General features: G+C 46.4%; 1 protein-coding gene across 1 annotated transcript in view; it reads right to left on the minus strand.

Annotated features, from left to right (window-relative positions):
- The window catches only part of JAKMIP1 (janus kinase and microtubule interacting protein 1), a 78,737-nt gene extending 66,625 nt beyond the window's left edge, over positions 1 to 12,112 (minus strand). Inside the window, exons 1-2 of the mRNA XM_008566326.1 lie at positions 11,871 to 12,112; positions 7,367 to 7,861 (exon numbers count right to left, since the gene is read on the minus strand). Of these exons, the coding sequence (XP_008564548.1) occupies positions 7,367 to 7,861; positions 11,871 to 11,999 (624 nt within the window). The 5' untranslated portion in view covers positions 12,000 to 12,112. The remainder of the gene's footprint in view (positions 1 to 7,366; positions 7,862 to 11,870) is intronic.
- Between the last annotated feature and the right edge of the window lie 512 nt (positions 12,113 to 12,624).

Genomic DNA, 12,624 nt, shown 5'->3' on the forward strand with positions numbered 1-12,624 from the left:
TTTTTCCTATAACAGAGGAATATATTTTCCATGTCTCCTATTACAGAAACTATAAGCTCCTGCTGGATGCTCAAGCTCATTTAATCCTATGACTCTGAGATATATGATTATCCCCACTTTATAGATGAGCCCCTAGAGGCTCAGAGACACTAAGCAACTTGCCCAAGGTCACACAGCAAACAAGTGGGGAGTCTAGAATCGCACCCACAGCAGACTTTCCTCAAAAGCTTCTCTTCCCATTATGTGATAATACAGGTTGAGCATCTCATCCAAAATGCTTGGGACCAGAAGTGTTTCTGATTTTTTTCAGATTTTGGGATATTCACAGAATGTATACCAGTTGAGCATCCCTAATCCAAAAATCCAAAATCTGAAATGCTTCAGTGAGCATTCCCTTTGAGTGCCAAGTTGGTGCTCAAAAAGTTTGGGATTTTGGAACATTTCAGATTTTCAAATTAGGAATGCTCCACACACACACACACACACCCCCACACACACACACACACAGCCCTCCACCCTCAGGAAACTCCATAAGGACAGGGGAATCTTTACAAATCACCTCCATTTTCAACAATAAATGCAACAAGAAATGTTCTTTTCCATCATCATTTGGCAAATGGTGACCGATCAAGTTTCCAGAGGAAAAGCTGGACCGACGCTTGCTTTGGCAACTTGGAGGGAAGCGATCTGGTTGCCTTTGATCAAGATCACTCAAGTTTAGGATGTCAGGTTTTTGTTCTGTTCTGAATAATTCAGGGGTCATGAAAGCTCTCTCTGTGGAACCAGAGAAAATAATTAAAATGAAATGAGCTTTATGGCTCAGTGACACTGGCAGGACAGAATAGCAGAGCCTGTCACTGAATCAGACATACCCGGAGTCTGGTGGAGAGTTCGGGACTTTGGGATTGTCTATCCGGTGTGTGCTAGGTGCCCTGCACAGCGCCTGGCACAGAGGCGGGCTCCACAAATGCCAGTTGGGGCAGGCGCCTGTCACTTGCCTGCCAGCTCCCCTTTGCCGTCTCCTGCCAGCCTTTCTCACTCCGCTCAGTGGTTCAGGTGGGCTGCCCCCCCCCCCACCGTGTTCCTTGCCCAGCTTTCTGCTAGGTTTTGAGTTAGACAAAGTTACGGTACCTGCAGCCACCTTGCCCTCAAGGTCTGGCAGTGGCACCAACTCCAAAGAAAGCCTACTTGAGAGATTGAGAAAGAAGACCCAGTCCCCAGACTTCACCTACGCCTCGAGATCCTGCAGTTCCTACAGCCAGATACCTATGGTTTTTCAGGTTACGTACTTGAGCCAATTAATTCCCATATTTGCTTAACCCATTTGCATTGCATTTCTGCCCCTTACAACCTAAAGGGCTGAACTAGGACCGTCCATCCATGCTTCTTAGGGGGAAGCAGCTCTGCGCCCCGCCTGAACTCCACGAGGCTCTGGGGCTTCTTTTCCACCCCTTCCTCCTCAGCGTCTCAATTCAGCGGAGCGCATCTATCAAGGTCCTGGGTGTCCAGACTTTGTCTCATCATCTCCCTTATTCATATGAACTGCTGGGAGGTGGGGTGTGGATGACTACAACTGCTCTGCACATTCAAACACACTCTCAAACAAGCTGCTGCGGAGCCAAGTCCGCGGACGAGAAGCTGGAAAGCCATTTTGGCTTTTATGGAAAACTGTACTTCCTAACCTAGCCTTTGTCGTAATAAAGATGACAATTAGCATCTTCCTCTGTGGACACTTCTGTCTTATTCTTCACTGGTTCAAAATCAGCGTGGAAGAGAACAGGGGAGCTATAAACCCTCAAAAATCCTAATAAAGCCAGTAATTTATTTTTCTACTAATTTTTTAATGTTTTAGTTGAGGTGTAGCATAAATACAGAAGAGTGCCCTAATCTTAACTACAGAGCACAATGAATGTTTACGTATACAGCAGTCCTTGCTTTGCATGGTACCACTGTCATGAAAAGCCATGCATATCAGAACGAGGTCCTCACACTGCTTGGTTCTGTAGTGACCGTGATTTGATTTGATCTGTCACCATGGAAACATGCAAAGCCATCAAAACATGGTTCTCATATGCCTGAGTTTCATTTAATGTGGTAACGTGCAAATCAGGGACTGCTGTGCATGTCACACTCGCGCACCCACCGCGCAGGTCAAGGCTCCCTCCTCCCCTTCCTCAGCAGCCCATCCCGGAGGCAGTCCATGCGCTTCCTTCTAGCACCACCATAAACTTTTATCCATGCTATTTAAATTTCCTAGCTTTCTAATTTCTGTAACTTTAAACAGTTTGAAGTATAATTTATATATCATAAAATTCACCCAATTTTAGTAAGTTTGCTGAGTTTGTAACCATCATTACGATCAGTTTTAGATCATCTTTATCGTCACCATAAGATCCCTCATGCCCATTTACTGCTAATCCCTCTTTCCACTCCCAGCCCCCATCAGCCACTAATCTACTTCCTGTCTCTACAGACTCAACTATTCTGGGCATTTCATATAAATGGAATCATACAATATGTTGTATCTTGTGTCTAGCTTCAATTGTTTAGCATAAAGTTTTTGAGGTTCATCCATTCTATAGTATTATCAATATTTCATTCCTTTTTATTGAATTTTATCCAATCGATGAACATTCGGGTTGTTTCCACTTTATGGCTATTATGAATAATGCCACTATGAGCCTTCACGTACAAGTCTTTATATAGACACGTGTTTTCATTTTTATTGCATAGATACCTAGGATGAAACATTCAGTAGGTAAACAGTCAGTAGGTAAACTTATGTTTAATTTTTTAAGAAACCGTGAAGCCACTTTCCAAAGTGGCTACACCATTTTTACAATTGCACCAGCAATGTATAAGGGTCCCCGCTGCCCCGCATCTTAGCCAACGTTTGATAGTGTTTTTTTAATTACATCCATTCCAGTGGATGTGAGGTGATATCTAGTTATAATGTTAATTCACGCTTCCAATGACCAGTGAGGTTGAGCACCTTTTTTGTATGTTTATTATTCATTTAAGTATCCTCTTTTTGAAGTACCCTTTCAAGTTTTTGCACGTTTTAACTGAGTTATTTTTCTTGTTGTTTTATGGTTGTTTCTGTAACCTGGACAACAGTTCTTTGTGGTGTACGTACTGAAAATATCTTCTCCCAGTCTGCAGTTTGCCTTGTCTCTCTTTTTATGGTGCCATTTGACAAACAAAAGATCTTTAGTGTCCAATATACAACCTTTTCTGAATAGTGTACTTATGTGAATAGTATTTGTGTCCTGCTTAAGAAACACTGACCTACCCCAAGATCATGAAAGTAGTCTTCTGTTTTCTTCTAGTAGTTTTACTGCTTTACTTTTTTACATTCAGGTCTGCGGCCCACTTCAAATTAATCTTTGTGGATGGTATCAAACAGGGATCAGTATTCCCGTTTGTTTCTTTTGCTTCTTTGACAGATATACAATCTTTCCAACATTGTTCTGAAAGATCATCCTTTCCCTACTGAATTGCAGAGGTACCTTTTTCCTAAATCAAGTGACCACATATATATATATGGTTCGCTTCTGACTCTTCTGTTCCCTTGACCCATCTATCTATCTGTCTGTCAGTCTCACTGTCTTGACTACCATAGCTTTGTAGTGAGCTTTTTTAAAGAGTTTGCATAAGACCTCCAACTTTTTTCTTCTTCAAGATTGTGATCCCAGGTCCTTTAAATTCTTACATCAAATTTAAAATCTGCTTACCAATGTCTACAAAAAAAAGTCTGCTGGGATTTTGGTAGGGATTGCATTGAATCTACAGATTAATTATGGAAAAACTGATATCTATGTTGTCTCCTAATTAATGAAAATGGTATCTCTCTCCATTTATTTATGTCTCCTTACATTTTTCTCAGCAATGTGTTGTAGTTCTCAGGGTAGAGATCTTACACAACTTCCATTAGATTCATTCCTAGGTATTTGAATTTTTTGGTGCTCTACTGTAAATGATAATTGTTTAAAATTTAACTTTCCTACTCTTCATTGCTAATAGAGTTGATCCTCCATATCCATGGGCTGCATATCTGTAAATTCGACCAACTGCAATTTGAAAATATTCAAAAAAAATTGTGTCTGTACTGAACAAGTACAGACTTTTTTTGTCATTATTCCCTAAACAATACAATATAAAAACTATTTATATAGCATTTACATTGTATTAGCTGTTATAAGAAACACAGAGATGATTTAAAGGAGGTACTTAGGTTATATGCAAATATGAAGGGTCTTCAAAATGTTTATGGCAGGATTCGTGTTATCTTTTAATTTCATTTTTCCATAAACTTCTTGAAGTACCCTTGTACTATGACATTTTATATCACAGGCTTGAGCTTTTGGTCCTGGAACCAATCCATCATGGATACTGAGGGACAACTGTACCTAGAAACTCAGTTTATTTTCATGTATTTACCTTCTATCTAGCTACCTTAATAAATACACTCATTAATTATAACAGTTTGTAGGACGTTGCCATAGTCTGAATGTCACTTCTACCATGTGAGGACACAGTATTCAAGGGACTAGCTTGGAAGCAGAGACTGGGCCCTCACCAGACCCCAAACCTGCTGGCAGTCTTCCTTGGAGTTTCTAGCCTCCAGAACTGTGAGAAATAAATTTCCATTATTTATAAATTACCCAGTCTGTGGTATTTTGTTATAGCAGCAGAAATGAACTAATACATGTCTCTCAGATTTTCTATATCATAATCGTAGCATCTGCAAATAATGAGTTTTCCCTTTTTCCAGTCCTTAAAACTTTTATTTCCTGTATTGTCTTTTGTATTTGATGTCCTAGCCAGTGTAATGTTGAACAGACAGTGTGACAGTGGACATCTCGTTTTGGCCTTGAACTTTTGGGAAATGTTCAATATTTCATCACTACATATGTTGTTAGTAGTAGGTTTTTGATAGAGTCATTTATCAGATTAGGGAAATTCCATTCTATTCTTGGTTTGCTGAGAGTTAATATATTGAAGTTGAATTTTATCAAACGTTTTTTCTGCATCTACTAAGATGACCTATGGGGTTTTCTCCTTTATAGTACTACTATGTTGAATTATATTCACTTATTTCAGAATATTAAAACAATCTTTGCATTTTAATATTTTAATCCTAGAAAAAACCAACTTGGCCATGACTTATTAGCCTTTCTACATATTACTGAATTTCATTTGTTAATATCATATTAGTATTCTTATATTAGTATTCCATGTTTGTAAGATAATCCAAAAATTTTCTTTTATTATAATATCATCGATTTTGGAATCAGAGTTTTGCTAGTTTTATAAACACCTTAGAATATGCTGCAATTTATCTATTTTCTGGAAAAGTTTGGCTGGAATTAGTTTTATTTCTTCCTTAAATACATGGAAGAATTTACCTGTGATGCCATTTAGGTTTGGGCTTTTCTTTGTGGTAAAATTATTAATCAGAAATTTAATTTATTTCATAGCTTTAGGATTGCTCAGATTTTCTATTTCTTGTAGTGTCAGTTTTGGTAAATTGTGCTTGTTCAAGGAATATGCCCATGTTAGCTAAGTTTCAAGTTGATTAGCACATGCTGTCCGTAATACTTTTAATGTCTGTAGGAGCTGTGTTTATTTCCCTTTTTACTTTTTTATATTGGTGACTTACAGTCTTCTTCCCTTCATCAACATTGCTAGGGCGTTATCAAACTTATCAACTTTAATTAACCTTTGGATTTGTTGATTTTCTTCATTAATTTCATTTGTTATTCTTGCTCTTTATAATTTCCTTCACTCTACATCCTTAGAGTTTAATCTGCTGGTTTTTTTCTTTCTTCTGGAGATGGGAGCTTAGATGTTTGATTTTCAGCATCTCTCCTTTCTGTCTAAAAATGTTTTGCTCTAAGAACTGATTTAATTACAACCCGCAAACTTTGAAATGTGGTCTATTTTGATAAAAGTGTGTCATGAGCCCCTAACAAGAATAGCATTCAGCAGTTGCTGGGACATGGTATTTTGTCAGTTTAGTTCAAGTTGGCTAACTGTGTTGTTTAAATCTTGTATATCTTTATTTCTTGTATGCATGTTCTATTGTTTGCTGATAGAAGTATGTTCATCTCCAACCATAATTGTGGATCTGTCTCTTTTTAGTTTTGATAATTTTTTCTTTTACACATTTTGAAGTTTTGTTATACAGTGCATTCCTATTGAATTGATCCCTTATTGTTAAGAACTGTCCCTATTCGTCTTTAGGATTACTAGTTCCCTTAAAGTTTTTGATATTAATTCAGCCAGACCAGCCTCTTTTGGTTAGTATTTGGTTTTTTGTTGCTGTTGTTGTTTTAAAGATGACCGGTAAGCGGATCTTAACCCTTGACTTGGTGTTGTCAGCACCACGCTCACCCAGTGAGCCACAGGCTGGCCCTTGGTTCGTATTTGGATGGTGTACTTTTTCCCACCCTTTTATGCTCAATCTAACCCTGTCCTCATAATTAAGATGTATCTCTTGTAAACATCACTGCTGCTGTTGTTTCATCCAGTCCGAGAATCTCAGTTACTTAGCTTTTTAGCCTCCTGCACCACACACACTCATAGTCTGACAAGTGTCTCGAGGGGCAGGCCCACTCTCTCTGGTGAGCTCTATCTCCTAAGTCCAGTAAGGCTGTGGGATTTCACTCTGCCTTTCCATCTAAGCTCACCAGCCTCCCACATCACCCCTGAACCATGGGGCAACCTGGCCTAGAGTCTGGGAGCTCCACTCATTAATGCCAACCCTGAGAGACAGCAAAAAGACCTACTCATCTAACACCCCGTGAAGTCTCCTCGCTTGGGGAAACCCAGTCCTCAGCCCACACCCAGAATCTGCAAATGCCCCCCAGGGAAGAAAGCGGCTGCTGGCTGTCAGCTCACCCAGCAAGGGCCCTTTCCTCTTCCCTTTGGAATTTAAGTCCATCTAAGACCTCAGTTTCCTCATCTCTCCAGTATCTCTAAAAACACAGTTGTCTGCAATTTCTGTTTTTCCCTAGTTGCTGCAGCAAGATGTCTGGCCCAACCTACCACATCTTACCTGAAGGTGTCAATCTGCCCCTCTGGTAGTAAATAAGTGAATAAATAAATGACCAGCGCTTTGGTACGCTGTCACAGTCTTTTCCTACCATGACCCTACTCACTAACCCATTAACCTCATTTTACAGGGAAGGGAGCTGCTCTGAGCAGTTTGGTGATCTGCCCTGGGTCCCACACCAAGTGCGATGAGTCCTGCAGCCCCCAAGCCTCCTTCACCCCACCCAGGATGACAGGGACTTTGCAGGAAGCCCAGTGCCTGGGACAGCGTGGGACAGCGTGGGACAGCGCGGGACAGCGCGGGGCGTACCAGCCTGCGGATGTCGCGCTCGCACTCGCGCTTGATGCGGTGCACCTCGTCCTGGTGCGCCTGGTAGGCGGCGCGCAGGTCGGCCGCCTTGGTCTTGTCGGCCTGCACGCAGTTGCTGAGCGCCTCCTCGGCCTGCCTGCGCGCCGCCTTCAGCTCCAGGATGTCCTGCTGCAGCCGCTGGCGCTCGCCGTCAAAGGCCCTGCGCGCCTCGTCGCGCGCCTCGGCCAGCAGTGCCGTCTTGACCTTGTCGGCTGCGCCGTCGCGCAGCACGTTGAGGGTGGCCTGCAGCCGCTGCAGCTCGCCGTCCTTGATCTTGGCCGCGCGCGCCGCCTCCTGCTCGTGCTGCCGGATGAGCGCCTCGCGCAGCGCCTGCAGCTCCTTGGTCTTCTCCTCGTGCAGCTTGGCCTTGAGCTCCGAGATGTAGGCCGTGTGCCGCCGCTGCTCCTGCTCGCGCTCCAGCTTGGCCTCCTGCAGCCGCTCGCGCAGTTTGCCCACCTGCAGCCAGAGCGGCGAAGAGAGTCGGTCAGGGGCAGGGCAGGGGCAGCGGGGAAGCTGGCTGTGCCCCTCCCAGGTCTCCCACTCCATCAGTCCCCCTTCCAGCCACCTCAACAGTCCTGACCCTCCTCCTCGGCTCCACCTAGAATCTTTCCTACTATTTTCTTGAGATTTTTCCCTGGAGGTGGAAAAACACCTGGAGATCCTGGAGGGGAAAGTCAAGCCTTTGACTTACCTTCCAATTTAGAGATTTATGAGGAAGAACGATTTATCAGTCACAAACACACCTGGTAGAAATCATCTCTCACCAAGACTAAAAACATTTTAAACTAGAAATACATGTCCAGTGTGCTTACACATGGGACTCTGGAGTTGGAGAAGACAGACCAGGCAGAGGTGATGGAGGAGGGAGGGAACCCACCAGCTACCCAGCCTGAGCCCCACTCTGATGCACCCCACAGTGACCTCTGGGAAGGAGATGGCTCTGTTTTGTCACAAGGCAGTCGAGGCTCAGGGATGCTTCTGGTGACCTGCCTGGGATGAGGGGCTGCCGAGGGGCAGAGCCAAGCTTCACTCCCAGGGCACCTGCCCCAGAGCCCGTGCACTCCTGATGCCAGGCTGCCAGCCCTGCCTGAGAATATTCATCTGATCAGCAAACAATTTAACACATTATTTATAAAATGTGCCAAGGGCCAAGCCCATGGCGCACTTGGGAGAGTGCAACACTGGGAGCGCAGCAGCACTCCCACCACGGGTTCGGATCCTATATAGGGATGACCAGTGTGCTCACAGTGCTCACTGGCTGAGCATGGTGCGGCCAGTCTCAAAAAAGGACAAAAAAAAAAAAATGTGCCAAGGGAATGTTTTCTTAAAATACTCCAAAATGCTTTATTCGACCTTTTCATTTCAAATAGCATACAATGCACATATTCCTCAGGAACCCTTACAGTTCATTTGTTTCCTAAATAATACCAGTCTCCAGAGAACGGAAGCAAATGGTCTGATGGACAGGCTGCTTCCATGGAAAATGGCAGCATTTTCTGCCAGACCCCACTGCTTATAGGTACTGGCAGGTCGCAATTAATTTTAGGTAAGGAGTTTTCCAATGTCACTGGGCATTAATAAATCTGTACTTATAAAAGCAGGGAAAAAGCAAATAAAAACCAACCCAGGCAAACACACAGGATCAACATCTCCTTCTACCAAACACTCACAATCACAGAAAGAAAATGGGGCAGCCAGTCAATCTCTGGTCCACCTCACCCAAGGGCTGGAATCAGAGTCTTTTCCCAATGAGTTTAGTACCAACCAAGAAGCCAGAATTTTAAATATTTAACACGATTTTCCCAAACATGAACAAAATGCTTCTGGCATTCTCCTTTCTATGAGACAACACCGTCCTAACCTCCCTGGTCAATGTCAACAGTGATCTGTGGTCGGTCAGAAGAATGCGACCCGCTCAGATACTGAATCTGCTGTGATAAGCTGTGTTTCCCTGGGCAAATTACTTAACCTCTGTGATGGTTGATTTTACGTGTCAGACTGGCTGGGCCATGGTACCCAGTCATTTGGTCAAACACCAGTCTACATGTTGTTGTGAAGGTACTTTTTAGATGAGATCCACGTTTACATCAGTAGCCTGAGTAAAGCAGATGACCTTCCATAACGTGGATGGGCCTCATCCACTCAGCTAAAGGCCTTATGAGACAGAGCTGAGGTCCCCTGACGAGGAAGGACTTCTGCCTCCAGACTACCTCAGGCTGGAGAAGATCTACCCTGGCTGGAATTTCCAGCCCCCCTGCCTGCCCTGCTCATTTGCCAGCCTCCATCCATGCTGCATAAGCCAATTCATTCAAAAAGAAAAAAAAAAAACGCCTCTCTCTCTTCCTTTGTATGTGTGTGTGTCTCCTCATGGCTCTGGTTCCCTGAAGAACGCTGACTCTACAACCTCCCAGAGCTTTGGTTTCTTTTCCCTTGAAACAGGGACATCAACAGCTGCCTCTCGAAGGGCTGCTGGGAGGAGGAAGGTGAAGGGTCACTGCGTGGATGAGTGCGAGTTTGTTGTGCTGGTCCTGAGTGAGCACTTCAGGTGCGAGCAAGCCCCAGTGTGAGACACACGTAGCAAAGGACCGAGGAGTGTGGCTAGGGTGAGCAGAGGTGTGTGCAGGGCAGCCTGGGAGGGGTCTGGGGACTGCTGCCTGGGAGGGGGCGGACAGTGCCAGCTGAGATGGGTGATACAGGTGTGTAGGGCAGGGACATTGACAGAGAGGGACCAGAGGAGAGATCCCTGCTAGATCCCACCAGCTCTGCCCAAAGCTGCCACGGGCTGAGCCCAGGTGACACAACCCTCATGCAGCAAGTGAGGCTGGAGCGGCCCCTGGTGTGCATAGAGCACCCCCCGCTGCATTGCACTGAGCAGGTCTATAGAAGTTGCCTAGTGCTTTACCCCCCAGGAGCCTCGAAGTTGCTCCCCAAGTCCAGAGACACAGCAGGGGAGAGGGCCCATGCCAGCTGCTCCTCAGCATTTGGACTCACGACATGGCAAGAGCAAGGTGACCGAGGGTCAGAGCACACCCTGGGTGAAGAATTCATGTGCACCAGCACCACCCCCACCCACACCTCCAGCTCAGAGAGGGAAGTCAGCCTTGGCCTGTCTCTTTCCATCCTACTCTTCATCACATCCATAAGCTCTGGGATCTACATCCAGGCCTGACCACTTCTCCCCAGTCCCCATGACCACCAGGCCCAAGCTGCCTGCAGCAGCCCTCTACCAGGTCACAGTAGCCACCTCCAACCAATTGGCCCCTGCTGCTGCCCCTGTCCATGTGCCCATGCACCCCTTTAATCCTGTCCAGCAGCCAGCGCAGGCCTCTGAAAGGCTTTGGCCTCTGTTGCTCAAAGCCCTCCAAATCCCATGGGGTGCAGGTCAACTAATGTGAAACCACTACGCGTGTGTAATGTTGGACAACTGAGAAAGTGGACGGGGATGGAGGAGCCAGGTTTCCTACTGTTGGCGTAGGAGGCTCCAGACAAGCAAGAGGAGGCTGGAACAGAGGTTCAGAGACTTTCAGCCACTTGCCCAGGGCAGGACTCAGCCTCTGCTCTCTTGCAGCCACCCTATCCCACCCAGCACTCCAGCTGACGCCTGAGTCCCAGTTCTCAACAGGATGGGGACACCTGCTACAACTCCCCAAGCTGTCTCCTCCCATCGCTCCAGGTGCTACAGCAGGGCACTTCCAGGGCTTTGGGTCAGACCCTCAACTGATCAAGCCACCCAGTAGTTTGCCCAAATCTCCACACCCTTTCTGTCCTCAGCAGGGACGGCAGCTCCTCTCTGGGCTCATGGAGCCCCTGGCTTACTGTGCCCTCAAGGCCCTGCCAAGTCAGAACCATGCCAGCTAAAGGACTGTGGCAGTGCCTGGGCACCAGACGCCAACTGGGCTTTGCACTGTATCCTCACATCAGACCCTTACGACCACCTTAAATCAGGCAGTTATTGTTAGGCCATGTGTCACATGAGAACACGGAGGGTCAGAGACTTTAAGTCACTTGCCCAAGATCATGAAGCCAGTTAAGGGCCAAGTTAGGCTTGTAGCCAGGTCCCCGTGATTAGAAAGGAAGCTCCTCCCGCTGTGACAGGCTGCACATGGTGGCTGTGCTTTAAGTGGACTCCCCCAGTGGATGGGCACCCGCCCAACCCGGCACGGTCCTGCCTGGCTCCAAAGCTCACACCTGCCCTATAGAGCAAAACAGCTCACATTACAGAGCCAGACTCTGACCACAACCCCTTCAGGTGCTACTATTACGACATCACCCCCACCTTGCAGGTAAGGAAATAAAAGTAGGAGTCACTTGTCTAAGATCCCAAAGAGCACATGGTGGGGCCAGAATTCGCACCCAGCAGTCCCTGTACCACGACTGACATTATACCCATTTTAACGAGGGGCAGGCTGAGGCCCAGAGAGATGAAGTGCCCGGCCTGTGCAGCCCAGAGGCCATGCCCTCCCACCTTGCTCTTTTCCTGCTGGAACTCGATCTGGATGCTGGTCAGCTTGGCTCGCAGCTCCTCATTGGCCATCTGCACCACGTCTGTCTCCATCTCGGGCTTCTCGCCCTTGCTCCGGCCTTTCTTAGACATGCTTCCTCTCAGGTCCAGACCTTGAGATCCTGGGTTCACGCCCGCCAGCCAGCAGGCGCGGCCACCAGCTCCACCGTGCTAACCAGTCGGGTAGGGCTCGGCTCTTCTTCCGCATAAACCACCATCACTTGGGGTCCTGGGAGAGGAGAGAAACCAGGTTAGCAGAGAGAGAAGGGGGTGCTGGCATCCCCCTACCTAGGGCAATCCTGGGCCAGGCACCTGCCTCATTTGGATGCCGCCCTCCACCACCAGCACTGACCCAGTGCTTCTCAAACAGGCTGCACCAGCATCACTTGGAAGCTGTTAAGGCACAGAGTCCTGGAGGACCCCCAGCCCCCTGAGAATCTGATTTATATTTCTATAAGCTCCCAGGTGACCACACCTTGAGTAGCTTTGGTCCAGTCCCGCCCCCATCAAGATGAGATTACCCCATCTGAGCAACCTTTAGGCCACAGTCTGCAAACATCAGTGAGCCTGAGTCACCTGGGGTGCTTGTTCAAAAAGCATGTCCCTGGGCCTCACCCCAGAGCTTGAAGCAGGAGGAGTGTGGTGGGCCAGGGAATCTGCATTTCCATCTGCACTCCCAGGAATTCTGGAGCAGGATCTGAGGATCACACTTTGAGAA

Source organism: Galeopterus variegatus, unplaced genomic scaffold, assembly GCF_000696425.1.
Source record: "Galeopterus variegatus unplaced genomic scaffold, G_variegatus-3.0.2 Scaffold234, whole genome shotgun sequence".
NCBI classification, from domain to species: Eukaryota; Metazoa; Chordata; class Mammalia; order Dermoptera; family Cynocephalidae; genus Galeopterus; species Galeopterus variegatus.